The sequence below is a fragment of the Lipotes vexillifer genome, unplaced genomic scaffold, assembly GCF_000442215.2.
Source record: "Lipotes vexillifer unplaced genomic scaffold, Lipotes_vexillifer_v1.1 scaffold722, whole genome shotgun sequence".
Classification (NCBI taxonomy): Eukaryota; Metazoa; Chordata; class Mammalia; order Artiodactyla; family Lipotidae; genus Lipotes; species Lipotes vexillifer.
Window position 1 is genome coordinate 687191 of NW_006795213.1, and position 25491 is coordinate 712681.

Sequence of the window (25491 nt, forward strand, 5' to 3'; positions counted from 1 at the left end):
GGATTTTATTCTGAGAGCAAGAGAAGCCCCTTGCTGACAGTGTCACACAGGAGTGGCAAAGTCATTAAAGATCACTGCGTGCTCGCTGCAGTTAAGAGCTGTGAGGCATATCTATATGTGCTGCTATAGAAAGAGTCACAAGATACCCTACGTGGGGAAAAATCCCAAGAAGCAGAATACAGTATAAAATATGCTGCTAATGTCTTTTTAAAACAGGAGATGTATATGTATATAGGCTTGCCCGTGTATAAGATAACCTCATTAAGGATACCCAAGAAGCTGGTGAGGGTTTGCTTCTGGGGATGGGGAACTGCAGCATAGGTAAAAGGAAGACTCTTCATAGTATATTCGTTTGTATATTTGAATATCTTACTATGTGCCTGTATTACTTATTCATTAAAAAAAGACAGTTTGTCTAAATTGCGGTCTCCCTGGCTGCCATGTGGAGAAAGGGTGAGCACAGAAGCAGAGGACTGGCTAGTAGGCTCTGGCCATGGTCCAGTTGAGAGGTGGTGGTTGGTGGCTTCACCTAGGGAGTTGGTGATGGGGATGCAGACAAGCAAGAGGATTCATGATGCACTTTAGAGGCAGAGCCAGCTGGACTTGGTGAGTTCCACACGACAGTCCAGAGGAACGCTGTGTGCATTATAGGTAGGAACTGGGCCTACCTGACTCTTATCTGCCTTCTCTGACATCTTTGTGGAAGGAAGGTTCTTGGGCTCCTTCCAGGTGCTGAAAGCCTCAGAATTCCTGAGAATGTTGAATCCATCACAATATGGAGGACATAGTTATGGGCATGTGCCCCTTTCACATCCTCATGCAACTGTTACAAACGATTTTTAATGACCATCAAAACAAAGTTACACTGAAGAAGCCCGCCCATTTCTCAATGGATCTTGCTTTCTTTGCAGAGAGATGCCAAAGGCCAATACCTGTTTGACCTTCTTTGCCACCACCTGAATCTGCTTGAGAAAGACTATTTTGGGATCCGCTTTGTGGACCCTGATAAGCAGCGGGTAAGTCACTATTCAAAGCACAGATGCAGGAGAGGGTTGGTCAGTAAGCCTGAGGCCCTGAACTGTCTGTCACTCATGTTCAGAGTTTAGCCGCAGGAGTCGGGGACCAACCGGACCCTGCAGTTCGGTGTCATCTCTTCAGATCATATTGTGAGACCTGGAAGACCACGCGGCAGAGCTCAGCTGGAGTGGTCCATCGTTTTTTAGATGCTGAAATGGCAGCCTCGAGAGCTGAAGTGATTTTCCCAAAGCTGCCCAGTTAGAGTCAGGGCAGCTGGGCAGGTGTTGTGGTCTCAGAGCCCAGGTAACAGGCTGAGGCTGTCCTGCCCCTCTCTAGTAAATGGGCTAATTCGCCTTGTTCTGGTTAGGAACGGTCTCACCTGAGTGCCACAAGAACCCAATCTGGGCAGGACAGAGATGGAGCCGAACTGCCGTGGGCCTTTCAGCCCTCGCAAATCCTGCAATTCTTGTTCTGCTCTACACAACGTGGGCGGCTCTACAGACACAAGGCATTGACAAGGACTGTGACATTCCGGACAGATACAGAAACAAGGCCCCTGACTACTACTCCAGCTTCATCTCCCCAACCATCTCCACCCTGCTGTGGCCCCGCCAGATGATACTGTGACTCTCCACACACGTCAGTCTTCCCCTCTTCAGAGCCTTCACCTGTACAGTTCTCCTCTGGAACATCGCTTCCCCTTTCCTCACTTCTCTACTCTCCACACTTTCCTTCTGGCTAACTCCTTCTCACGTGTAAGGTCTCAGCTTAGGCTTTGACTTCTTTCCGGAAGCCTTCCCTAACCCCTACTCTGACTGAGGGGCCCCTCTGATGTGCCCCCATGTGCCCTGTTCTACCCCTATTGGAGTAGAACTTATTACACCATGCTGGTATCGCCTGTTTGATTACCTGTGTTCCTTGCAAAAATATGAGTTCCATGAGGGCATGGACTTTGTCTCATTCGTCACTGTAACCCATGGAACTAGCACAGGGCCTAGAATGCAGTGGATGCTCAATAAATATCTGCTGAAGGAATGATGAGTGGGTGAGTTAGTGGGTTATAGTGCCATGTTCCTGCCCTCCACTTGCCCAGCTACGCTTCAGGCCCACGCGTGCAGTTCCTATAACTTCCGTCCATCAGCCCTTTGCTCGGTGTGGGGAGGAGGTTCTCTCTGGCATCCCCACCAAAGTGGGAAAGTATGCAGAAGCATTCAGGCCTCACTGCCTCCCTTCCCCACAGCCACTGTCGTCTACCGTCCTCCAAAAGCACTGTCACCACGAGCCCCAGAGGGCCCCCCTTTCATGGGTCCACTCATTTTTTTCATAGCTCCAAACATAAGCTTCATCTCTGTCACCACTGGGGACCTTGGAGCCCCGGAGGGCACAGCCTCCCAGCAGTGCCCAGGGCCACAGGTAACTCCCTCTCCAGGCCAGATTCAGGCTGTGTTTTTTGTTTCATTCATTCATTTATTAATTATTTGGCTGCATCAGGTCTTCATTGCTGCTCCCAGGCTTTATCTATTTGCAGCGAGCAGGGGCTACTCTTCGTTGCAGTGAGCAGGCTTCTCACTGCAGTGACTTCTCTTGTTGCGGAGCACAGGCTCTAGACACACGGGCTTCAGTAGTTGCAGCACGTGGGCTCAGTAGTTGCGGCTCGTGAGCTCTAGAGCACAGACTCAGTAGTTGTGGCGCACGGGCTTAGTTGCTCTGCAGCATGTGGGATCTTCCCGGACCAGGGATCGAACCCGCGTCCCCTGCATTGGCAGGCGGATTCTTAACCACTGCACCACCACAGAAGTCCCCAGGTGTTGTTTTGTTGTTTGATGCTCTGAGCCGCTGTGTCTCCAGGTCACATTTAGGGTTTTATGCTGAAGACTTGAGCTATAGGAAAGAAACCAAAGCCTGAATCTGTTTCCTTTGACAAGCCCTGCCCCACTTTGCTGCCATGTTTCATTCCTCCTGGCTCAGCAGAATTTTGAGCATCACCAGTGTTTGAGGAGTGTTGAGGTCAGCCCCTCACCCTGTAAAGGCCCCACTGTCTTGGCATAGATACTATCCTTAGCTCTGGGCGATAGTGTAAGACCCCCCCCCAAAGTGCCACGACACCAGGAAGCTACATGTCCTCACATGCTCTAGGTGTCCGTTCACTCTGTAATGGTAGAGTCTTAGACTGTTTTTACAAAGGGATTTTGTTGTTGTAGTTTGTTTATTTTGGGGAGTCAGAGCTGTTTCTCCTTAAGAAGGAAGACCAGTTACCCCAAGGTCTCTTCATCTCCCAAAGGCAGTGGCATATGAAGAAAAAAGGGTAAAATGTATCCTGTTCATTATTTTTTAGTTGGGTCAGCATGTGCTTGAGGAGGATAAGAGAGTATGTTGAGATGACAAAGATTAAAAGCCAAAGGAGACAGAGAAAAATAAGGAAATGGGGAAAAGGAGAAATAAACTTTCATGGAGTGACTCCTTTGTGCCAGGCTCCACTCTGGGCACAAACCTAGATCTTTCAGCCAATGGACGTTGAGTGATGAGGTGTATCAGGCACGAAGCTAAGAGCTTCACATGTGTTATTCGATCCTTACCACGAATGAGATGAGTATCTGCAGTTATACCATCCATTCTCCAGATGAGTGGACGGTCTCGGACAGGTTATGTAACTTGCCCAAGGCAAGTGGCAAAGCCTGTCTCCTGCTCAGACCTGCCTGATGCCAGAGCCTGTGTGGTTTCTGAGGGTTCCATGCTGAATTCATACCCTAGAGCCTCTAAAGTGACATGATTCTGTGCTTTTATTGAGGGTTTAAGGAGAGCAGGGAGGCTTGAGAGGGTCCTTGAGAGCTGTGGGGAAATGGACCTGTGAAGAATTGTCCTAGATCTACTGATCACGATAGAGATGGAGATGAGCTCCCTGCCCCACCCCACCCCGGACCTCTTCCCCTGAGCACCAGGGCGGCAGAGCCCAGCGCTCACATCCATCCCATCATCGCTTGCTCTGCAGGGGTCTCCATGGGGTCTGGGATTTCTCTGGTCCCTCCTGGAGGAACTGCCCTCACTCCCCCTCCGCTGTTCCTGACTCAGGCCCTGGTCTCAGACTATTCTCACCCTCTCCTTCAAGCCCCCGGAGTCTGAAGATTGTACCACCTTGGCTCCTTCACCCAAATGCAGGAGGAAGCTCCGCTCCCTGAACCTCCTTTTTACCCTTCTCCTGACCCCCTCCTCCCCAACCCGGTGTTATCAGTTTGCTAGTGATTCTGGGACCCAGATATAGGCAGACAGCTGCAAACGGTAACTCTGGCCATCACCGTATTTGGGGGATCCTGTCAAGAGTTCTCTACCAGACCGTCTCTTGGACAAGCTTTCCACCTTCTTTCCACCTGCTCGTGGTCTCCTCCAGCCTCGCTCCTTTCTGGAGCTCGCACTCCAGTACAAACTAACGTCTTCCCTCCAGCTATTGCCAAGGGGAATAGCCTTTTGTCATTCAGCCTCTCTGCCTTCTGCTGATCATGGATCTATCATTGCACTTAGCTTCCATCTGTCTTCGTTTATTTATTTTAATCTATTGGTCCAGTGCCTCAGGGCATTTAGTTTTCTGAGTCCCTTGCTGAGACACTTGCTGTGTGCGTCTCACTGTCCACAGTTCTGGTGTGCTCCGCCCAGACAGGCCTCCTCCACCTTCACAGGCATGGTCTGGAACCCCAGTTGTTTCCATGCAGTTTCATCTCCTGCCTTTGCTTCCCTGTGAAGCCAAGCCGCGGTGGGCCGTGTAATGTGAGGAGGACCTCTTAACCACACTGAGTGGCTATAATGAGTTGCCAGCCTCGTGGGAACTCAGATCAGAGGAAGCAAGAGAGCAGGATGTCAGCCCAGATTATCCATGTGGAGCTGACGGGAGAACTGGCTCTTGGTGGGTCCATTAACTGTGTGACCCACGGCCCAGCCCAGAAGGTGAGAGCTGGGCATCGAGGGAGGCCAGGATGCGTCTGTGTGGCCCTGCCTGCTTTCCTGCCAGAGGGAGGACTCTGCCAGACATTTTACTAAATAGAAGTAGTCAGAAAAGAGGGAGGTATGGACCTGCTTCCTTCTCCTGCTCTACAGCTGCACGTTGAGCACTGAGCTGGGCACCAGTGATACAGTGGTAAACAAGACAGAGTTTTCTGCCCTCACAGAGCAGTGGTTTTAAGCTACATCCAGATAACCAAGCCCCAAATATCAGCAATTCTAGCTCTCTGCAAATTATCAAGGTTCCTGATTATCATAAAAGCAACAAACGTCAATAGTGCATTTCATAAGGGATCCATGTAGAAGTGGGACATTGATATAGAACGTTCTCGTTGCTTCCTTTCCCCAGCGTAAGTACCATGGGGAAAAATGCCTTGCTACTATGTCCTGCCTCTGTGAAAATCCAGGGAAAACAGGATACTACACATCGGTGTGGTTAGTTATCTTATGAGACTTAGATTTTAAACATCCCTGGATGCCAAGGAATCCTGAGTATGTATTCCCTAACACAAGGGTTGGCAATGCGTTGCTCAAACAAAGATCAAATATACACCAGCCATCCCTGCCTTCTCAACATTTATGAAATTCCACCTGCCAGTGCTTTCTAGAGCTGCTACCAATAGCCTCAGTGTATCATCCTGTCCCCACTGCATAACACAAACACAACCCATTAAAGGGAGTATTTCCCTACTGAAAAGCCAGGTGGGGCTCTGTCCCCATCACACATATGTGCATTCATTTGTGCCTACTGGCATGCCAGAAACATGGCTTGGAACTCTGGCGCCCTACGTTGGAAGGCGGCATTGCCAGGGAAGCCCAGAAATGGCATCTGAAGCTGGATCTCTTCCCCCCTTCACAGCTGGTTCCATGGGGAGCTTATTTCAGAAAATCATATCATTCTGTACTCTCCAAGCCTACATATCACAAGCTTCTGAGCTGCTTTCACCCTGGGCTACAATCTGTCTAGTTTTTTAAATTGAATAAAACAAGTTATATTTGACACTGCTTCTCATTAGGGCTTTCTTGTTCTGTGTTCTCTGTTTCAGCATTGGTTGGAGTTTACAAAGTCTGTGGGGAAGCAGTTGAGATGTAAGTATTGTCCATGAAGCCTCACCCCTGGGGAGGGTGGGAGGAAACCTCCCACTTGCAGTGAGTCTTGGGAATTTTCCACTGTTCTAAGTGTAAGTTGGCCCTAAACATGTGAAGATTTTCTTTAGATGGCTCAGAGACCTGTGCATCCCAGTGGGGCGGGGAGCCCAATCATCTTCCTGGGAAGGTCTTCCCGATGGGCACCTCTTTTTCTCTGCAGCCCAGCCTCCATTCACCATGTGTTTCCGCGTGAAGTTTTACCCTGCAGACCCTGCTGCCCTGAAAGAAGAAATAACCAGGTAAGGCTGAGCCCATGTCCCTCAGCCTCTAAGACTTGTTGGAGAGGATAGGAAAGAGGGACTGTAGCTTCCTAGGTCCTCTACTTTGGAAGCTCCCAACGCTGATAGGCAAGGAATTCTTCCTAAATATAGCCTTACTTCTATATTTCATTTCCACATGCTCTCTTTGCTCATGCCCTCAGCAGAATTGCAACGGAGTGAGCTTCTTTCCTTCAGGAATACTTCATCTTAAACTGGTCATCTGCAAAGGGGTCTGGAGTAATGAATTAATCAAAAGCATTTTTTCTTTTACCAATGATGTGGCCACCATGGATGTTTTTGGAGACGGCCGTGTTGCTGCTTATTTGGGGGCTTGAAATAGACTCCAGCGGCCTAATGTACTTGGGAAATGGCAAAGCAGGACACTGAAAAACAAGCTGGGAAACACTGAAGATTTTAAATCCAAGTGGGTGACCTACCATGTGCTTATGGATCAGGCCCGTGATAAACTCTTCATTGTGGGGATCGTGTTCTGTGGCAGGCAGCTACGTGGAATGAATCCTGTCTCATCCAGCACCACTTGGGGATGAGAAAGAACCTCTGTGCCCACACCATCCTACCAGAGGGTCAATGAATTGGAGCTTCAAAGCTCCCCCAAGGGTTTTGTGTATCTAAGCCAAATTCACTCTAAAAGTCTGACCTCAGAGATTTAGAACTCTCTGAACTGGGATCCTTAATTTTTATATTAGAAAGATGTAATTCGGACATTAGCAAAACCTTGATGTTACCTTGTAAAGGGTGGAGGCCTAGGTGAAGAGATGATGCCAGGGAATCCTAGAGCCGCGAAAGAGACAGCTCTGCCAGCTCTGCCCCCCCTCCCTAAAGCCTTAGAGACAGCAAAGATTGGGACGAGGCCATTGCCAGTGTAGAGACTGCTTGTCCTCCTAAGGCCTTGAGACCTATTTCTAGATCCTGAACTCCACATGAGCCCCAGTGGAGGTTGAGGGGAATCTTGCGAAGGAATCAAAAGGATCAGGAAGGTTGTTTCCTCCAGATGCTCTGGGCGCACCCACCACCCACTTTAAAGCACTGAGAACAGTGAAGTGTGTAGTTACAACCAAGTCTCGTGCTCCTTACTGGGCACATGGAAACTGCAGGCTCTGCTCATCCATGTGGAAGTGGATGTGGCCCCTACTTTGCCTGTGAAAACCAAGCTCATCCATATTAATGAGCAATCCTGTAGCTTTAGGCAGGAGAGTGAGGGTAGAACCACTGTGTTTAACAACTTAAACAGAGAGGAGTTTTGGTAAAGCACTAGCCTGCCCTGCTCATGACTTCCAGAGTGCTTGCCACAGTTCTGTACCTGCCCCTCCTTCCCCGCTTCCCTCCCCCTCCCCCCTTTCCTTTCCTCCCTCCCTCCCCGCCTTTCTCTCCTGAAAGAGGTGATGGTGCCAGGGCAGACCCAGAAGTCCACGCTCCTGTCCACATGTCTGGGCAGATTTAACACATCTTTTTTTTTTTTTTTTTAACATCTTTATTGGGGTATAATTGCTTTACAATGGTGTGTTAGTTTCTGCTTTATAACAAAGTGAATCAGTTATACATATTAACACATCTTTGTTGAGAGCCCAGCACCTAGCCTCCTAACACCTCGCATCAGGATCACCTTTTCTGCACCTCACTGGACCAACAGTAAGGATGAGAGGGTTTGGTCTGACAACTCAGAGGGCTGCCAGTGACAGCACAACAGACACACGGCTTTCTGATTTGATTAAAGGACAAAAATATATAGTTCTCTTGGCCCTTAGGAGGAGGTCTTTTTTTTTAAGATTTTTTTTTGATGTGTGGGCCATTTTTAAAGTCTTTATTAAATTTGTTACAGTATTGCTTCTGTTTTATGTGTTGGTTTTTTAGTTGTGAGGCATGTGGGATCTTAGCTCCCTGACCAGGGATCAAACCCACACCCCCTGCATTGCAAGGCAAAGTCTAAACCACTGGACTGCCAGGGAAGTCCCAGGAGGAGGTCTTAACAATACAGTTTTCTAAAACAAATGTCACTACATGATACTAATGTACAGACCCTCCTACCCAAGGAGCAGCATAGACCAGGAGGCTCAGATCCTGTTTCTGCTACTTCTTGGCTATGTGGCCTTGGACATAAAATATTTAACTTCTCTGACCTTCAGATCCCTTATTTATAAAATGAGGATAGTAATAGTACCTCCCAGCTTTGTTGGGAGGATTAACCACTACACGGGGTCTTGTACTTCTTAATACACCCCCAGGGAGCCTGGCACTGAGCAAAGGCTCATTGTTTACTGCCAGGTCGATTACATGGTCCGTGGACCTCAGGGGCTCTGCATGGGGCACAAGTACAGTTGGTTCTGGCTTTTCTCCCTTGTTTATGTGATAATCCCCACTCCTTTTCTGTCCTAGCTAGAGCCCTGACACTTAAGCAGCTAACTTGTGAGGACTGGGAAAGCCATGGCCAGGCCCCTCTCCAAGTCAGCAAACTTCAAAGACACTGGCAAGCATGTGAGCTCCTGCCCCTTCCGCATGCAACTGTGCCCATCATCCTCGACTATTTTCCCCTTGCTCTCTGCCTCACCTGCCTTCCTTCCCTAGAGGGCATTTTCCAAGCGTTGTCAGGTGTGCGGACCTCAAGGTGCCTGGGCCTGATTTGGAGTCTTTGTGCCTCCCCCTCCCTGAGGCGTTCTGTGGAGGCCCTGGTCTTCGCTGCGTCTTTATCCTCATTCACATCCCTGCTGCTCTTAAAAGAGTGGGTACCTGCCCCAGCCTCATTCAATACCCATAATTCATTACTGGCTTAGAGCTCTCCACCCCACCTTCCTGCCAAACTAATTTAGCTGTCAGTGTGGTTTTTTTTCCTGGCAATATCAGTCCTAAATTTCACTGCCGTCTCAGCTACTCCCATAAAGCCAGGCTTAGAGGAGGGGATGAAGAACTGTGCTGCAATTTATCTCTTGGACTCTTCCCAGATGATAACTTTAGTTGCCAGATCCTGATTAATCTCTTTTGTCATTTTTTAAATAAATAAATAGATTTTCTTGTCTGAGCTAGAGACAAGGCAGAGAAAATGGGGATTAGGCACCAGATTTAGCTTTTAACAAGGGCTGCAGGTGTTCGAACTCATTGAAAGATCAAGTAATAGAAGGAAACTGAGTGCACATGGGGCCCCACCTTCCAAGGAAGCAAACTGCCTGACACATGTTTGAGCAGGTGCTCAAAAAATGTTAATAGACTTTTCAGGTCATTTATTTTTCTTTAAAAAAGTTAATAGAGTTTATAGGTAATGTATTCCATCAGTGAACATCACTTGAGCCTAGCTTAGGCTAAGATGGGTTGGCAAACTTTTTCTGTAAAAGACCAGATAGTATTTTAGGCTTTGTGGGCCATATGGTCTCTGTCGCAACTAATCTGTTCTACCATTGTAATGCGAAAGCAGCCACAGACAGTACATACATGAATGAGCATGGCTCTCTTCCAATAAAATGTTATTTTATCTCACTGGGGGCTCTGGTGGCAGGTTTAGTGTGCCAATCCTGGGAGAAGGAATCAAAAAGATCTGAGTTCAAATCCCAGGTGGTTCTTTAACTAGATGTGTGACAAGGCAAGCAACAATATCTCTAATCACTCCCTTTCCTCATGTATGAGACAGGGATAAAAACAGTAGTCACCTCATAGAATTGCTGAAAGAGTGCGTGTTAAACACTACAGTGTGTGGCACACAGCATGCACTCAGTAAATCACTGCTATATTGTGTCTCTCTCCACTGGAATGTAAGCTCCATAAGAGTAAGGACACTGCTTTGTTCTCTGCTGTATTCCGAGCACCTATGCCTGTACCTGGCACATGTGTGTGCTCAGAACTAGATGGATAGATGGATGGAAGCTTGGATGGACGGATAGAGGGATGGTTGAATGGATGGATGGATGGATGGATGGATGGGTTGGTGGTTGAATGGATAAATGGATGGATGGATGGATGGATGGATGGATGGATGGATGGATGAGTGGATGGGTGGGTGGGAGGGAGGGTGAATAGGCACAGGATGTATAGGCTTTCTAGAAGAATATTAAAAGTGACAAAACATAATCTCTAACTCCAAGGAGCCCGCAGTCTAGTATGGGGGAGGAAGACATACTAAACATGATCATAGTTAGGAAAAGGGATGGCAGAAAATAGAGGAAACCAGGGGCAAAGGATCTTCTGGAAGAAACTCTTCAGGAGCTGCCAGTGCTTTCCAGAGTTCAGAACCTTTAATTGAAATATCTCTGGATTCATCCCCACCCTCTGATATCAGAAATCAGAATGCCAAAGCCAGTTCCTTGGATGTACATGTTCCAGAAATACATAGGTTTTTCTTGGTCATCTTTTTTTTTTTTTTAAACCCTGAAGAATCTCTCTCTCTCTCTCTCTTTTTTCTTTTTTTTTTTTGGCTGCGTTGGGTCTCTGTTGCCACGTGCGGGCTTTCTCTAGTTACGGCGAGCGGGGGCTACTCTTCATTGTGGCGCACGGGCTTCTCATTGCAGTGGCTTCTCTTGTTGCGGAGCATGGGCTCTACGCGCACGGGCTTCAGTACTTGTGGCTCACAGGCTCCAGAGCGCAGGCTCAGTAGTTGTGGTGCACCGGCTTAGTTGCTCCGTGGCATGTGGGATGTTCCCAGACCAGGGCTCGAACCCGTGTCCCCTGCACTGGCGGGTGGATTCTCAACCACTGCGCCACCAGGGAAGCCCTCCTTGGTCGTCTTTTAGGCTCTCACACACTCTGCCTTTGGATGGTCCTCCATCAATTTAGGACAACCTGGCATTTAAACAAAAGTGGAGGTGAGGTAAAGCCTCTTTGAAGCCAGAAGGAGATAGGCAAAGTTTAACCAAAAAAGTGTCCTAAAGAGAAAGCTTTTTGTCTTAAATCTGGTATAAAGCTGATTTCTTTTTCATTCCAGTGAGAATTTCTCTCTGATGACAAAGAGTTCCCCTGACTTTATTTAGGACCCTTTTCTCCCTAACCATAGCTCACTGAATTACCATGCGGGTTCTGTTTCCTCAGCTATAAAATGCGAGAGTTAGGCTCTGTAACTCCTACTATGAGGGTCTGAGACTGGGGAGCCCAACTAGCCTGCTCATTATGAGCTGCTCATTATAAGCAGGCTGATCCCTTGCCTGGCAACTCAGTGGCCCTGGTGACAGTGCCTCAGGCAACAAGATAGTCTTCCTTAGGCCCTTAGGTCGCAGGGGAGAACATGCCAGGGCATGTTTCTATTTCCCCTATTCTTGGGAATAGGTCTAAGGATGCTATGAGTCATGTGGGATGTATTTTCATGACCAAACAACACTGAGTCATTGGTTACCTCCCTAAATGAACAAAACACAAAGCTTGACGGAAGCTGCTGGGGGAGAAAAGGGAGGGGGGACCCCTAGTGTAACTCTCTCCCTTGCAGCTGTCAGTTGATTCTTTCATGAGCTCATCTCGTCCTCTGCAGACTGTGGTGTGTTTCTTTAGGATGTTGACTTGCCCCTCCATCCCCTCCCCCTCCAGTTGCTGCACCATTGCTTGACAGTGTTCCCACGGCCTTACCCTTGACCTCCCTGTAGCTGTTGTACCTCCTGAAGTCTGAAGGAACCCCGCCCAGCAGCGGAAAGCCTTGTTCCCTTTCCAGCTCACCTGAGGCACCTGTCTTGCACCTATCGTGGTTCTCACTGTGAGGAGCGTGTCCCCCTTGGAGGGCAAATCAGAAGGTCTAGAGGAGCCCTTTCAAACCCAGCAGCACCCATACACAGACTCTCACATGCTCCTCCCCGGGGTGGGGGATGTTCTCCTCACCACCACATTGAGGACCACTATCCAGAGCCTTTGAAATATCTCCTTCAGTCCAGTACGTGCAGCCCCTGAATTTTGGACACAGGCAAGCAGAGAGGTATGGGAGGAGTGATGCATGAACTCAGGCCCCGGGAGTGATCTGTAAGTAAGAGGCCAAAGGCTTGCTGCTACATCCTGCCAAAGCCGGTGGAAGGTGGGAGCTGAAGCAGTGAGAGGCAGAGAAGCGCTGCCCCCTTCCTTCCACACACCTGTGGCATTTCTTCGTGGGAAGCAGAGTGAAGACAAGCTTGATCTGGTAGATCCAACTTTAAAAATTACCACTCATTGCACGATGTCTTTTTCCTTCAGTTTTCCTTGGGGCCGAGTGGGAGTGGTTGGGATAAGAAGGGGAGTTCTTGTTAACTTCCGGACCACAGTAGTCACCTTCCCTTTGGTTTGAGGAGGGCAGTCCATCCTGATGTGGTTAGAAGGATGCTTGCGAATTTTCTTAGGACAGTGCTTCATAAATTTTAATCTATGTACAGATCACTTGGGGATCTTGTTAAAATGATTCAGTAGGTCTCAGATGGGCCTAATTCTCCATTTCCAACAAGCTCCCGGATGCTGCTGATAACCCTGTTATGTGGGCCACACTTTGAATAGCAAAGCTTTAGGAGAAAAGGTTTGATTGCTCCTTCGTTTCTGTTTAATGACTTGAATCACCAAGCCCCGAGCTCTCAGAGTCACGTGCTGGTGCCCCTCCTCACCCCAGAAGTTGTGCTGTCATTGGTCCTCTTTCTTTTGAGCATTTTCACATGATCAGGTGGGCATGGAATCCTCTGTTTTATTCTTCAGCCTGAAAACAGAAGCAATAGAAACACCTCTAGTTGTCCAGGGAGTGCCCAATTTCTTTTTGGTTCAAACTGATGGAATTTAAGGGAATTTTACCATATTCCCATTACTCCTGTGAGGATGCTGTAGTTATCTATGGCTGTTTAACAAAATGCCACAAAACTTCACTTAAAATTATTTCTCATCTCTGAGTGTCTGTGGGTCAGGAATTCGGGAGCGGCTTAGCTGGGTGCTTCTGGCTCAGGGTCTCTCCTGGGGTTGCAGCCAAGCGGTTGGCTGGGCCTGTGGCCATCTGAAGGCTTGACCGGAGGATTCACTTCCAAGATGGTGTACTCACATGGCTGTTGGCAGAAAGCTTCAGTTCCTTGCTAGCTGTTGGCAAAACGCCTCAGTTCCTCACCATGGACCTTTCTATAAGGCTGCTTAAGTGTCCTCAAGCAGAGTGAGTGATCCAAGAGAAGGAGAGCGCAAGGAGGAATCTGCAGGGACACTATGACCTAGTCTCAGATGTCAGACACTAACTACCACTCCTGCTTTAGTCTGCTTGTTAGAAGCAAGCCACTGAGTCTAACCCACACTCAAATGGAGTGAATTAAGCTCTACCTCTGGAAATGAGGAGTATCAAGGAATTTGTGAACTTTTTTCTTTTTTAACCATGCCACGCGGCTTGTGGGATCTTAGTTCCCCAGCCAGGGATCGAACCCACGACCTCAGCAGTGAAAGTGCAGAGTCCTAACCACTGGACCGCCAGGGAATTCCCTGTGGACATATTTTTAAACCACCACAAATACCCGCTGCCAAGGAGCCACTGTGGTAGGTGACTCACTTAAGGGTGTGATACCCCTGGCCTCTGCTCTTCTCAGGGCACCTGTGAGGTTATGAACATCAGAGACCCCACTCCTTGTAAAGACCTTTCAGAATGGAACGTCAACAGTTCCATTCCATGGCAACAGAGTCCACCCAATTACTTGTGAAACTACAAAGCAGTTATAGTGCAAAGAGCGTAGAATAACACAGTGATGAAGAGCCAACCTCAGTCCTGAATTTGAATCCTGGTTCTGCCACTTACCAGCTATATGCCCATGAGATAATCACCTAAGCCTCAGTTTATCTTAAAAAAGGGAGATAATAACAATATATATCTCAAAGTGGTATGCGAAAATTAGATGAGATGCTGATGTCAGGTGTGTCAGTCCTGGACTGGGAAATAGTAAGTGCTCAATACACATCAGCTACTATTAGCTGTTCTTGATAGCCTGCTTCCACCTGAGGTGAGAGCTTCCTACGGTTGAAGAAATATTAGCCACAAGTTGCTGCATTTCCTTCACCAGTGCCTCTTCTTACACCTTATTCAAATTCTTAGAGGTCTGGTTGACCTCTGCCCATAATGAGGGCCATTCCACATATGGACAGATTGACTTGGCAAGCCGAGGCAGAACTCTCCCCGGGGCTAGTTCCTTCACCACCTCTCTGCTTCTTAAGAGGCAATGTCAGCGAGAGTCCAAGGCGGAGAGAGGCCCCATCAGCCCCTCTCTTATGACACAGGTTTCTTTCTCGGCACTGAATTGAGCGGGGCCGGCTCCTTCCAAATCCCAGCACTGGGGAACGATGCTTTTAACCAGAAAGTGCCATTTCTGGCTTTTTTCTTTTTCTTTTTCTTTTTCTTTTTCTTTTCTTTTTTCGGTACGCGGGCCTCTCACTGTTGTGGCCTCTCCCATTGCGGAGCACAGGCTCCGGACGCGCAGGCTCAGCGGCCATGGCTTACGGGCCCAGCCGCTCCACGGCATGTGGGATCTTCCCGGACCGGGGCACGAACCCGTGTCCCCTGCATCAGCAGGCGGACTCTCAACCACTGTGCCACCAGGGAAGCCCGCCATTTCTCTTTTGAGCTACAGAAGGAAACTGACAGGTTGTTTTGAATTGAACTTCAAAATCAGTTCAGGGCAAAGTGCTTGAAAGAGCCTTCAGGGAAATGAAAAGTGTTATTTGTTCTGTGGTATGTTTTGAGATTTTTGTTTTAATGTAGTAAAAGTGTCCTGACAGAGATTTTAATAGGCTTATATTACATATTTATGTCTTTAAAGCAATCAAAGAAATCCTTTATAGTTCATTTTCTGTTTTCTCTCCAGGTATTTAGTCTTCCTGCAGATCAAAAGGGATCTGTACCACGGCCGCCTCCTCTGTAAAACATCAGATGCTGCCTTGTTAGCAGCTTATATCCTTCAAGGTAATGACTTTTGACAGGATAAATTTGCTTTTCATGCTAAGTACTGATTACATTATTCCAGTTACCACAGATGACTACTTCTTGGATATAAACAGTATCTAACTTGAAACAGAGCCCGAGTTAAAGGACTTTGCCTGGACTCCCTAGACCCAGGAAGCTCTGACCACGCAACCTTAAATTGTTTGTACCTAAAGTCTTTCTGGCAGCCCCTTCAGACTCTGTTCGGAGGGGGTGGCTTTCCTTGCACCCTCGGTCGATAAAGTTATCGAGGCTCTGGAGAGTAATCCAAATCAGCTTTTTCCTGTCTTTTTATTCAAATCTCAAAGATGTGAAGCACCTTGGAATTCTGGTATCTGTTTCAGAGACCTTTCCATTCAGAGTGCTCTAAGTTAAAAATGTTTCCAAGTAACAAACCCCTTTTCTAACATGCAAAGAAGGCAGAGTTGGGGTTGTATTCAGCCAATACCCAGACTGGCGGTTTTTGCAAAACAGTGGGAAAGGTACGTACTCTTCTTATGTGACCCTTTCTCCTTTCGTGAAATGCAGGGGACTTCTAAGTATTCTAAGTTCGTAGACTTCTCTTAGTCCTTTGGCCTGAAGCTGTCACTGGGTTATTTTGGACCATAGCACTAAAATCATGAAGTTTCTATCAAAGAATCTGAATTCATAATCAGAAATCTGTGAACTCCAGGAAGCTACTTTGTGAACAGAACCTTAAAAAATGCTTGCCAATAAGAAACTAAAGTTCTTCCGGCAAAAAAAAAAAATATCACAGCTGCGTTAAGAATGTAAAAGTCAGCCTATTGCAACTTTGACTTCTGAGACTCCTGTTTTAAAAACCTCCTAAGCCTGAAGTCTAGAAGGCACTTGCCAACTTTAAGGTACCCAAAGATACTCCTTTCATTTTTTAAAGGAAAACCTGGTCCCATCTAAGTGAAATTTTAAACTCTAGTTTTACCCTGACAACCATATTGACATCTTCTTTTTTTTTTTTAAAGAAGTTATTGATATCCATCATTGATGCTTCCCATTTGGAGCTTTCTAAGTAAAATCATAATAAATGACTCCATGGCTCAAGATCACTTCAGACTTTAAGCCCAGAGAAGCCTTTAGTCTCTTGCTAAATGATAGAAATTCCCGAGTAGTCTGGAAGGCACGATGAGGAGACCTGTGCCACAGAACAATATTCAGTTGTGAAAAAAAGGGCACATTTTCCTCTTAATATTTACTCCCCGCTCAAGACTTCTCACCTGCACTGGTTGTGGTTCTCACTAGGGGAGGAGAAAAGACAACCACAAAGCAGCTGAACTTCTTAACATCCTTCCTCCTGACACACAGCGTTCCCTGTGGAATGCTGCATGTGGAGAAGGCTGGATTCTGACCTAGGAACACATTGTAGGGAGTAGCATGGGCCCACTGGCCACCCCAGATCTGAGATCTCAGCAGCTTTGGGGATGGACTCTCTGTGAATCTGCAGGACGAGAAAGCCCCACCCCCTGCTGGGAACGGAGAAGTCAGCCTTAGGACCTGGTGCTCCTGAACTCAGCGGCACTTTCTGCTTACAGCCAGTCTCCCCACTCTGCAGCCCTCTCCAGGGGGCCTGGCACCTGTTCAGCCCTCAGTGGATATTTATTCAAATGTATTCACTTGATTTGATTTGATTGGGACTGAGAGTTGAGTTCTGACTTTGGGTCATGGTTCGTTCATCATTTTGCTGTGTCCCTGCTAAAATCCTCAAAACGAGATTTAGACTTTGGATGTGGCTCAGGCCCAAAAGCTTCTGTCTTTCTGATCAAGCTCACAGTTTCCTGTGCTGCCACAAAGAGCATTGCTCTCGGGCTCTCTTCTGGGAGCCTGTGGGCCATGGTGCAGGCTTCCGCTCTTTTGTTGTAAATTTACATGTGGTGACCTCAGAATGCAGGGTCAGCTCTACCTTCTCTACTTGGCCTTGATATCAACTCAGTGTGCACACCTGGGAAAACAAAGGTGGGCCTGCTCCTGAGGAACATGCCCTCTGCCCGACTCACAGCCGGTCTCAGGATCCACTGTTCTTTGCAAAGCTGGTGCAGACTTTGGCTTTTGCTCTGTGTTAATCTCTTGTTTTGCCAGTGATGATTTACCTATTTCCACAACTGTTTTCCTCTACTTGCCTTTTGCTAGCGGAGATTGGGGATTATGACCCAGGAAAACACCCTGAAGGCTACAGCTCCAAGTTCCAGTTTTTCCCTAAACATTCAGAGAAGCTGGAAAGGAAGATTGCTGAGATTCACAAAACAGAACTCAGGTGCGTGACACTCGGTTCAGGCTAGGCCACTGTCTCCCTCACAGCCTGAGCTCACAGCCTCTGCACTGCACCCTCTGCTCCTGCAGACCCAGCCTTCCTGACTCTGGGATGTACCATTTTCAGTGATCCACTGACAGTACAACCTCAAGTATCCCTCTCCAAGAACAGTGGTGTAGGCTGAGGCTTAAAGGCAAGAGAGAAGCTATATATGTAAGGAAAATGGAGAAGGATTGGCCTCTGAAAGGTATTTGCTTCACTAAGATAAATGAAGAGACAGAGGGAATAATCATGAACTGGGGAAAAGGAAAGGGAAAACATAAACAGCAGAAGAGGGAAGAGAGGAGGGGTTAAGTGGGGATGTGAAAAATGGGCAAGCCTCCGACCTCGGTCCGTGACAGTGACAGGTGGCTTCTGGATCAGTGGATGGGACCGCACAGGGCTGGCCTGATTCATAGCTGGTGTGGGTACCTTGAGAGCACCTCGTTCAAGGGTGTGTCTTCAGCACTGCTCCCTCAACCCCACACCCCTGCACTGAGGGAAGGAGGGGAGAAGCAGCTGGAAGCAGGAGGCTCCTCAGATTCTCCTAGGTCACCCAGAATGTGCCACATCCCATAAAATCGCATCGATGCATCCTCTCACCCATATGAAATAGTGTTTTCTACAAAGGTTGGTTTTTTAAAAAGCAACAAAAGGGTGTTTAGGCTCTACTTTACATGGCACACTGGAGCACAGATTCCCCAAACTGATAAACTAAGAAAAAATTTATATACAATACAGCATTGTAAAATAAAAGCTGCTATCATATTAATACAGTGCAATTTAAAAAAAAATCTTTTCAAATGTTTGTGTAACTACCTTTCTGGGGAAGGACAATGTCCAAGGGGTGGGAAAAAGATATTTCTAATGATAACATTAACCTTAAACTAGTTCCTACCTGATGCCCCCGAAACAAAAAATCTTCACCTTCACTCAAAGATTTTACCAACAGATACGTCCCCAAAGCCTCTTTAGCCTTATAAACAGACCTCCTGCCCACTGTGTGTGGTTGGACTGGTCCCCACCCTCCAGAGGAATGGAGACACCTACCAGAGGTGGAATCCTAGCCGCCTCCCACCCCTCTCCCTGTGCAGGTGCTGCCCCAGCTCCTCCCATCACTCTTAGGGAATAGTGGCCCCTTGTGGTACAGGTCAGAATAAACACATGTGTGAGGGCTCCTGGCTCATTCAAAGGAGAGATCAAGGGTGTGCTGGGACAGCCGGGAGGCCCTGCCAGGAGGGTTTCAGGAGATGTCAGAGCAGTGGGGACAGTCCTCCAGAAACCTCATAGAAGTCAGGGGATCCCCCAGGAAATGATGCCCGCCCACTTTGAGGGCCCCAGAGGGTTGAGGGTGAATGCAGCCTACGGAGCCCTCCAGTCTCCACACCAGGAATAAGGAGGCTCCCTGGAAGGGGTAGCGGTGCTCAGCTGCCTCTGGTGCCCGGTCCTTTGCCTGCTGCACCAGCATTTTCCAAACACCTTCCTGCCGCGGTCCAGCCTCGGCAGTGCAGGGATAACCCGAAGGGAGGACAGAGTCGGCGATTAAAGAAAATCCACTCACACCAGAGTCAGATGAGATGCTTGCCTTTTTTTTTTTATTGCCACGCAAATAGCCCTTTTTATATTTTGTTTAACTCTTATTACACCATTGATTTTTCAACAAATTCTCATGGTTACATTAATGATTATCTAATCATATAACACAATATTATGAATGCTTTCTTTTTTCAGCCTTCTCATAACAATGGTTGCTCAATGTCCCCCTGCGGTTTTCTTTTCTCAAAACGTCTGGCAGAACTTTCGTTCTTTGTTTCAGGTCTTGTGGTTACAGTGAGCTAATACAATCTTAAAACACACAGGCTGTTCCGTCCTTGAGCATTCAAAGGGCCTAACTATTTTCCTGGTATAGTTCTAGATTCTTATCTAATAAAAAATTACCACTAGTTCACACAAAACTTTCTATATTCTAGCAAGGCATAAGCAATTTCTATCAAGTAACTTCTTTTATGCATAAATCCTTAGGTTGCTAGGAGGACATTCAACTTTTATATATATATGTTGCTTTCATGCAAAACATACTGGCAAAATATAAGTTGCCCTTTCCAAGCATTAATATCCATCTTCTCTTTTAATGTGGGCTGTTTTAGTCTAAACATTCCCATGCTTGATCCTCTTTCCCATCGTGGAGGACGGGGAGTAGGTAATGGTGGGGGAGTTAAGGGGCCTTTTTGTCCCCCTGATGCTTCATCCCAAGGGGTTTTACTAAATTTCCATCGGGAATTACCATCTCCCAGGGACTCTACATGCCTTCCCCTAGGTTATAATCCTCCGTCACCACATGCGAACAAACAAAGAAGTACACAGATCAAATAAATGTCAAACCCTTTAGTAATATTCATTATAATTCTATAAAGGCTGAGCTTCACCCGTAGACAACAGCTGTGCTGGTTCCCTTGGCTGTGCTCAAGGGATACTTGTCACATCTGGATGGCTCTCAGCACCTTCCCTGTGTCTCAGGTGCACTGGTGGGTGTAAACATCTGCATTCTACAAAATGCCTCCTTACACAGGTACTGCTTACACAGGCTCAGCCTCATCTCCATAATGTAAAAGTGTGTCTGTGTTTCCTTTCTCCAACTCTAACACGCGTTCCTTGAGGGCCCAGACTGCACTATAGTTTATGGTGTATTTCATACGGGACAGCACAGAAGCTGCTGAGGTGCTGATTGATTGATGCCTCTCCAGAAAGACACTAGAGGGAATCTGGTCTGCTTCTCCCTCAGGCTGGCTTGTCTTCCTGCCCTGCCATATTACTTGAGGCAAATGATGAACTTAGAAAGTTTCAGTCCTGCCCACCAGCCGTCAGAGTTGTTGACTTGACAAACTGCCCACACCTCACACTGAAGCCAATCCCACATCTGTAGAAGGTGGTCGGCTTCCCAGGGCGCTGGACCCTGAGAGAGCCTGTGGTGATCCTGCACTGGTTCTGCGTGTAGCCCATCCATGCCCCTGCTGAAGAGGCAGCCATGAGGGGAGTGATGTGAAGGCCCCTTCTTCAGATGGCTTGGTGCCAGCGCTGGTTTCTCCCTTTTTTCTGCTTGTTTCCTTTTCACAGTCATCAGCCTGTGGGCAGACAGAGCTATTGTGGAGTCTGGGGAGCTCAGCACTGTCTTCTGTTGCATCTCTTTACCCTCCATTCCTGTGTTCCCATTTGGTAAAGGAAGAGGGTTAGGCAGCAAGATATACAGGTCCCTTCTTTGTGTTTCAGTCTAGATCAGATGGCCTGCAGCCAGCCTACACATGTATTTTTTTTCTGCCTCCATAGTACTTAAAACCGAAATGCCACATAAAAATCGGTATCTGTGAATTCTCTTTAAAAATCACACCTGGGTTTCCCTGGTGGCGCAGTGGTTGGGAGTCCGCCTGCCGATGCAGGGGACACGGGTTCGTGCCCCGGTCCGGGAAGATCCCACATGCCGCAGAGCGGCTGGGCCCGTGAGCCATGGCCGCTGAGCCTGCACGTCCGGAGCCTGTGCTCCACAACGGGAGAGGCCACAACAGTGAGAGGCCCGCGTACTGCAAAAAAAAAAAAAAAAAAAAACACACCTAGCAATGATGGTGTGACTACAGTCCAAGACTGCATTCCAAGACTATAGCTGAGGAGCAGCTGCCCTCATTAGATGGGGTGGCACTCCCAGTTTGCCCTAGTCCCCACCACTCCCTATTGTATTACACTCAGCCCATGTCATTCATTATGTAGCCTGCCTCACTCTGAAGACTTCCAAGGTTTTGACACTAGATAAGAGTCTCTGAAGTCGGTCCTAGGATGGAGCAGGGAGCACACTCTATGGAAAAATTGGAGTGTGAGACACCCTGAGCACTTCCTAATTGAGTTTACCTCAGGGGAACCTATGGGAGCAGGAAATCCTGAAATCATCCCATTTTCTTTATTCCAGTGGCCAAACACCAGCAACATCAGAGCTGAACTTTTTAAGAAAAGCGCAGACGTTGGAGACATACGGAGTGGACCCTCACCCGTGTAAGGTAAGACCCGCCCCCATGGCCGGAGACTGCGCTGACCTTGCCCCCTCTAGGCAGGGGTGCCCGGTCCATGGCCTGTTAGGGCCGCACAGCAGGAGGTGAGCGGTGGCGAGCGAGCGGAGCTTCATCTGCTGCTCCCCATCGCTCACATTATGGCCTGAACCATCTTCCCCAGGCCCCCGTCCATGGAAAAATTGTCTTCCGCAAAACTGGTCCCTGGTGCCAAAAAGGTTGGGGACTGCTGCTCTAGAGGGTGACAGGCAGGGAGGGACCACGCGCCTGCACCACCCGCCCCTTCAATATTGGGATGATTGGCTTTTTTAGTGACAGACGCCAGAGAAAATGTCTCATTGTGAAAACTCCTCTGGATTCCACACTGCATAATCTTGTGGTGCCACATCGATGTCAGAGGGTCCGAGACAAAGTCCATTTAAATAACAGATTGGAAACCGGGGCCCCACTTTGGCAGCAGTGGGTAATTTGGTGGAAGTGAAGAGAAGAGGAATGGGGGAGGCCCCCCACAGGGAATGATCAGAGGCTGCTCAACGCACTGCCCACCCTTCCCTGACCCGTAATCTAGTTTCTTTCCAAGAGTGGGTTTTTATTGACTGCAGCGGCCTAAGTCACTGCGTGGAACTGCACTGGAGTCACGTTTAATTCCCTTATGTGCGTGTGAGGGCGGGACAGGAACCAGCCAGGGAGGCTCTGCCCAGAGAGGAACCTCTGTGATTACTCACGTGAGTCTGGCATTTCAGAGACGAACTCGGGCAGCCACTCGAGACTGTGGAAAGCAGTGGAGACCCATGGCCTCTTCCTGTCTCTCTGTGGCCAGGTCCCTGCGCTTCATCTCCTCATCCCAGCTGCTCTGACACTTCTGGTCTCTGCCTCAGTTTCTCCAAATCTTTGCCTCTCTCTTTCCACTACTGGAGAGACCCCAGTATCACAAGTAAAACTGATTCTCAAACACTGACCTATTCTTCCTAATAAGTGAGGGGCACCATAAGTTTCCAACAAAAATTAATAGAATAGAAACCGAGGAACCCAGTGATGTGGAGGCAGAGTTGTGTTTCCCTTGGCCGCTTGGTGAGGAGATGGTGATGTTTTTGTTGCATGGGATTTAATGCCGAAACTTCAAATATGAACTTTGAGAACATTCTGGCACTCAGAAACCTGGTCACCCTCCCAGCTCCACAGTTCCCTATCTACCAGCACAGCCTACTAATGATAACCCCTGTGCTCTTGGGGGCCAGCACTGTCAGAAAACACATTCATGCCGTTTTATACCAAAAAAAAAAAAAAAAAAAATAAAAGGGACCCTAGACTTAAATGTAAAATGCAAAATTCTAAAATTCCTAGAAGAAAACAGGAGAAAATTTTTGTGACTATGGGCTAGGCGAAGATTTCTTAGGATACAAAAAGCGCAAATCATAAAAGGGAAATTGGATAAACTAGACCTTGCTGCAATTTAAAACTTCTCCCCTTCAGAAATATTTAAGGACTGTGGGAATTCAGAGGATATGGGGTGCTGCAAGGACTGACTGATGAGAGCTTTGGAGTCAGCTGGCCTTGGCTCCAGGGCCGGTCTCCTCCTCCCTGGGGCCTTCAGAAGCTTCTCTGAGCCTGGCTTTCCTCATCCGTGTGCAAGTCCTCAGCAGATACTCCGCACCTGTGCTCCCTGAACTGCTGAGTCACTTCAGGACCTGAAAAGACAACAGCTGCCGCCTTCTCGTCTCCGCCATCCTATGTGCGGCTGGATTTGCTCCATGTCTTCTCACAAGGCTCACAAGTCTTGTCTTCTCACAAGACTTTCAGGATCAAGCAATTCCTGGCCAAGAAACAAAAGCAGAATCATCCCATTCCCCAATGGATTCGAATGAAAACTGGTAATAAAATGAGGTATGACTCCAAGAGAAGACGTTGGAGAAGAACCTCGCGGGGTCTGTAAGGAGCCTCGCGTATGAAGTGGCACACATTGATGCTGTGTCAAAGTCACTTGCCTCTTACCATATCACTTGGAGACCATCACTACCGTCTGACCAGCTGGGTGTGTTTTATTGGGAAAATTACTTTTTTCTTTGTGCGTTTCTGCACTAGTGCTTTGGTTTAGTAGTAAGTACGTGAGACCTTTTGGTTAGAAGGAAAATAAAAAAAAGACATAGCTGCCTAAAGATAGATATGGTCAACAGAAGATGCCAGGTCACCTCTGCATTTAACCCCACATCTGTCCAGTCCCTTTGAGGCCACACAGAGTGCCCACCTCTTCAGAGATGGGTCCCTAGGCAGGGCTGTCACCTGATGGCACGTAGAGGTGGGCTGACAGTGAACCTGAGCATGACAACTGAGTGTAGCAGGGTGGGGATTCTCTGCTGTTGCCTACGGGGGTCTGGAAGCTACAGCGGCAGCCAGCTTGGTATCCAGCCCAAATCCACATGCACCCTAGGACCGCAGGGGTCCTGGCTCAGGCCTGTCTTTTGACGAGTCTGTCCAGCAGCAGACACAGAGGTGAAGAGGCTACAGGAAGGAACCGGCTTTCATACCAGGCACTGCACAAGGCCCAATCCCATATATCATATCATTTCATCCCCACGGCACCCACTCCTAGAAGGAGGGAGGGCAGAGAGGTTTGTGGCACACCTTCCCTAGCAGGCCCACTGGGATCCTTTCACATTATTTTCTTATCTAATCCTCATGCCAGCACTGGGAGGTGGATATTATTCTTCCTGATTTATAGACAAGAAGATGAAGATGAAGGTTCCAGGAGGCCACAATTTACAAGGCCCTGAGTGGCAGAGCAAGGATATATGAACTAAGGTCACTTCCTGTTGCTGTGTATCTCTAAGGAGCAGAAGCCCCCAGGAGACTTCCTCTGGGGAGAAGGTGGGAGCAGTCATCTTGCTGGGATTCCACTCCCTTGTTCCTGGGCCCCCTACTTCTTGCTCACCCAGGGCCACGTCAGGGCCCTGCTGCAGACCCCGCGGCTCATCTCATTAGGCTCTGGCTCAGGATTCCCTCAGCCCTCCTGAGAAAGGAGAACAGATTGGGAGCCTTTACTCTTGTCATTAAGTAGAGTCACTTTGGTGATAGGCTACCAAGCACTCGCCTTAATGTTGCTACAAGGAGAGCCGAAATAAGCTGGAGTGCTTGGTGTAATAAATACTGATGATTTCTATTAACAAAGAGGCAATTACTGGGGCCCTGAGAATCTGGGGCACACAGCCCTAGGGAGGACAGAAGAGGAGGAATCGTTTCGATAATTAAATGAGATCAGAACAACGCTTCAGTTGGGCTCTGTTCTCCTGGACTGATTAAGAAGCTGCTGTTCTTGCTGTCCACACTGATGGTTTCTTTCTGCCCAGAGGGTCCTTGCCTGGCCCTGGGACTAGGAAGAGGATATCCTACCCACTCTGGATGGGACAGCCAGAGGGCTCCAGTAGCTAGCTGTCTTACACTAATACCCAAACTCTGAACTTGCACAAGCTGTCCTGAGCTCTCTGCCTTTCCCCTGACCCCCAACTCCTGGCAGGAGCCCCTAGAAGACCAAGCCTACAGCTGCTGGATGAGGAGGATGGAGCAAACCACTGACAGCCCAGTGTTGCGTCCGCTCCCCGGCCCTGACACCTCTCCAACCTCTCACCATCTTGTTCCTTCCAGGGGGCCTGGGACTGGTTGTTTGCCTTGGGCCTCCTGCAGGCCCAGACTGTGGCCTCCTGCCCTGTCAAGGATTTGAAGTGGTCGGACCCACTACATGAGCCCAGCCTTATCATGAATCATGAAGGTGCCATTTATTGAAAGCCTCCACATGCCAGCCACTTACACTATCTCATTGAATCTTTTTTTTTTTTTTTTTTTTTTTTTCCC

The 25491-nt window shown here is 48.1% G+C and overlaps 1 protein-coding gene across 3 annotated transcripts in view; it reads left to right on the top strand.

Moving 5' to 3' along the window:
- Positions 1 to 25491, top strand: part of FRMD5 (FERM domain containing 5) — a 352011-nt gene that overhangs the window by 303174 nt on the left and 23346 nt on the right. The window contains exons 2-7 of one of the 3 annotated variants that reach the window (XM_007467530.1): positions 912 to 1016; positions 6054 to 6096; positions 6317 to 6395; positions 15176 to 15273; positions 17434 to 17557; positions 21549 to 21636. In XM_007467530.1, coding sequence (XP_007467592.1) covers positions 912 to 1016; positions 6054 to 6096; positions 6317 to 6395; positions 15176 to 15273; positions 17434 to 17557; positions 21549 to 21636 — 537 coding nt within the window. Of the gene's footprint in view, positions 1 to 911; positions 1017 to 6053; positions 6097 to 6316; positions 6396 to 15175; positions 15274 to 17433; positions 17558 to 21548; positions 21637 to 25491 lie in introns of those variants that run through there. The other 2 variants (XM_007467531.1, XM_007467532.1) reach the window with 2 other exon arrangements.